Source organism: Pteropus vampyrus, unplaced genomic scaffold, assembly GCF_000151845.1.
Source record: "Pteropus vampyrus isolate Shadow unplaced genomic scaffold, Pvam_2.0 Scaffold203, whole genome shotgun sequence".
Classification (NCBI taxonomy): Eukaryota; Metazoa; Chordata; class Mammalia; order Chiroptera; family Pteropodidae; genus Pteropus; species Pteropus vampyrus.
This window is the reverse complement of record NW_011888984.1, coordinates 354538-355556: the sequence shown is the minus strand read 5'-3', so window position 1 is coordinate 355556 and position 1019 is coordinate 354538. Positions and strand designations below refer to the sequence as shown.

The 1019-nt window shown below is 50.9% G+C and overlaps 1 protein-coding gene across 1 annotated transcript in view; it reads right to left on the bottom strand.

Annotated features, from left to right (window-relative positions):
• Positions 1–1019, bottom strand: part of BLVRB (biliverdin reductase B) — a 14075-nt gene that overhangs the window by 4827 nt on the left and 8229 nt on the right. Inside the window, exon 2 of the mRNA XM_023537905.1 lies at positions 5–49. Coding sequence (XP_023393673.1) covers positions 5–49 — 45 coding nt within the window. The remainder of the gene's footprint in view (positions 1–4; positions 50–1019) is intronic.

Below are 1019 nucleotides of genomic sequence, written 5' to 3'. Positions count from 1 at the left end.
TCCGAGGGCAGCCTGGAGGAGTCCCGCACCAGCACTGTCACCTCATAACCTGTGGGCACAGAGAGGCAGAGAGGCAGGTCAGTGGGCTCGTGAGCCGGCTCTCCCAGGCTCCAGGGGCTGGGTCCTGGAGGGTGTCACGAATCCTTGAACACATCCCCCAGGCCTCCTGCTCTGAGGCGGTGGTCTCCAAACATTTTTGCTGGCATACCCACAGTTGATTTTCAGCTGGTTGTTAACATCGGGCCATACCTTAAATAACCTGCACTGATGCATCCAAAGGCCTCTCCGCACCCCCCCACCACAACTTCTCCACCCTCCTTCAACCAAAGGGTTAATGCCTGGCATCGCCCTGGTCTATGGGCCCCGTCCATGGTCTTGGAGGGAACTGAAGCAGAGGAAGACATGAGTTGCCCAAAGGTTGCCCAGCGCTGGGATTGGTCCCCCAGGACTGACTTCTGGAGGACCGGGCCCTGCCCGAGTGGTCACTAAAGATTCTGAACATTGCCTTGGTATGTCCCCTCCCAAAAGAATTTTGGATAACTCGTGTCCCCCGTTGCACACATACACACTCATTTTAAAGTTCACAACCAACATATTTCTTCTTTTGTTTTAAACAATGGCAAAGGATGTTAAATGGTTAGGTGTATTGCAAATGGTGATATCAAAAAATAGAGTTATTAACTGTGGGCTCCGTTATGAACTGAACATGTCCCCCTAAAATTCACATACCGAAGCCCTAACATCCAATGTGATGGTATTTGGAGGTGAGGCCTTTGGGAGGTGATTAGGTTTAGATGAGGTCATGAAGGTAGGGCCCTTGTGATGGGATTAGTGTTTTGAGAAGGTGAGGAAGACAGACCAGAGCTCTCTCTGTCCACCATATAAGAACACAGCGAGAAGGCAGCTGTCCACAAGCCAGGAAGAAGGTTCTCACCAGAACCCAAATCTGCTGTCACCTGGATCTTGGACTTCCCACCCTTCAGAACTATGAGAAGTAAATGTCTGTTGTTTGAGCCACC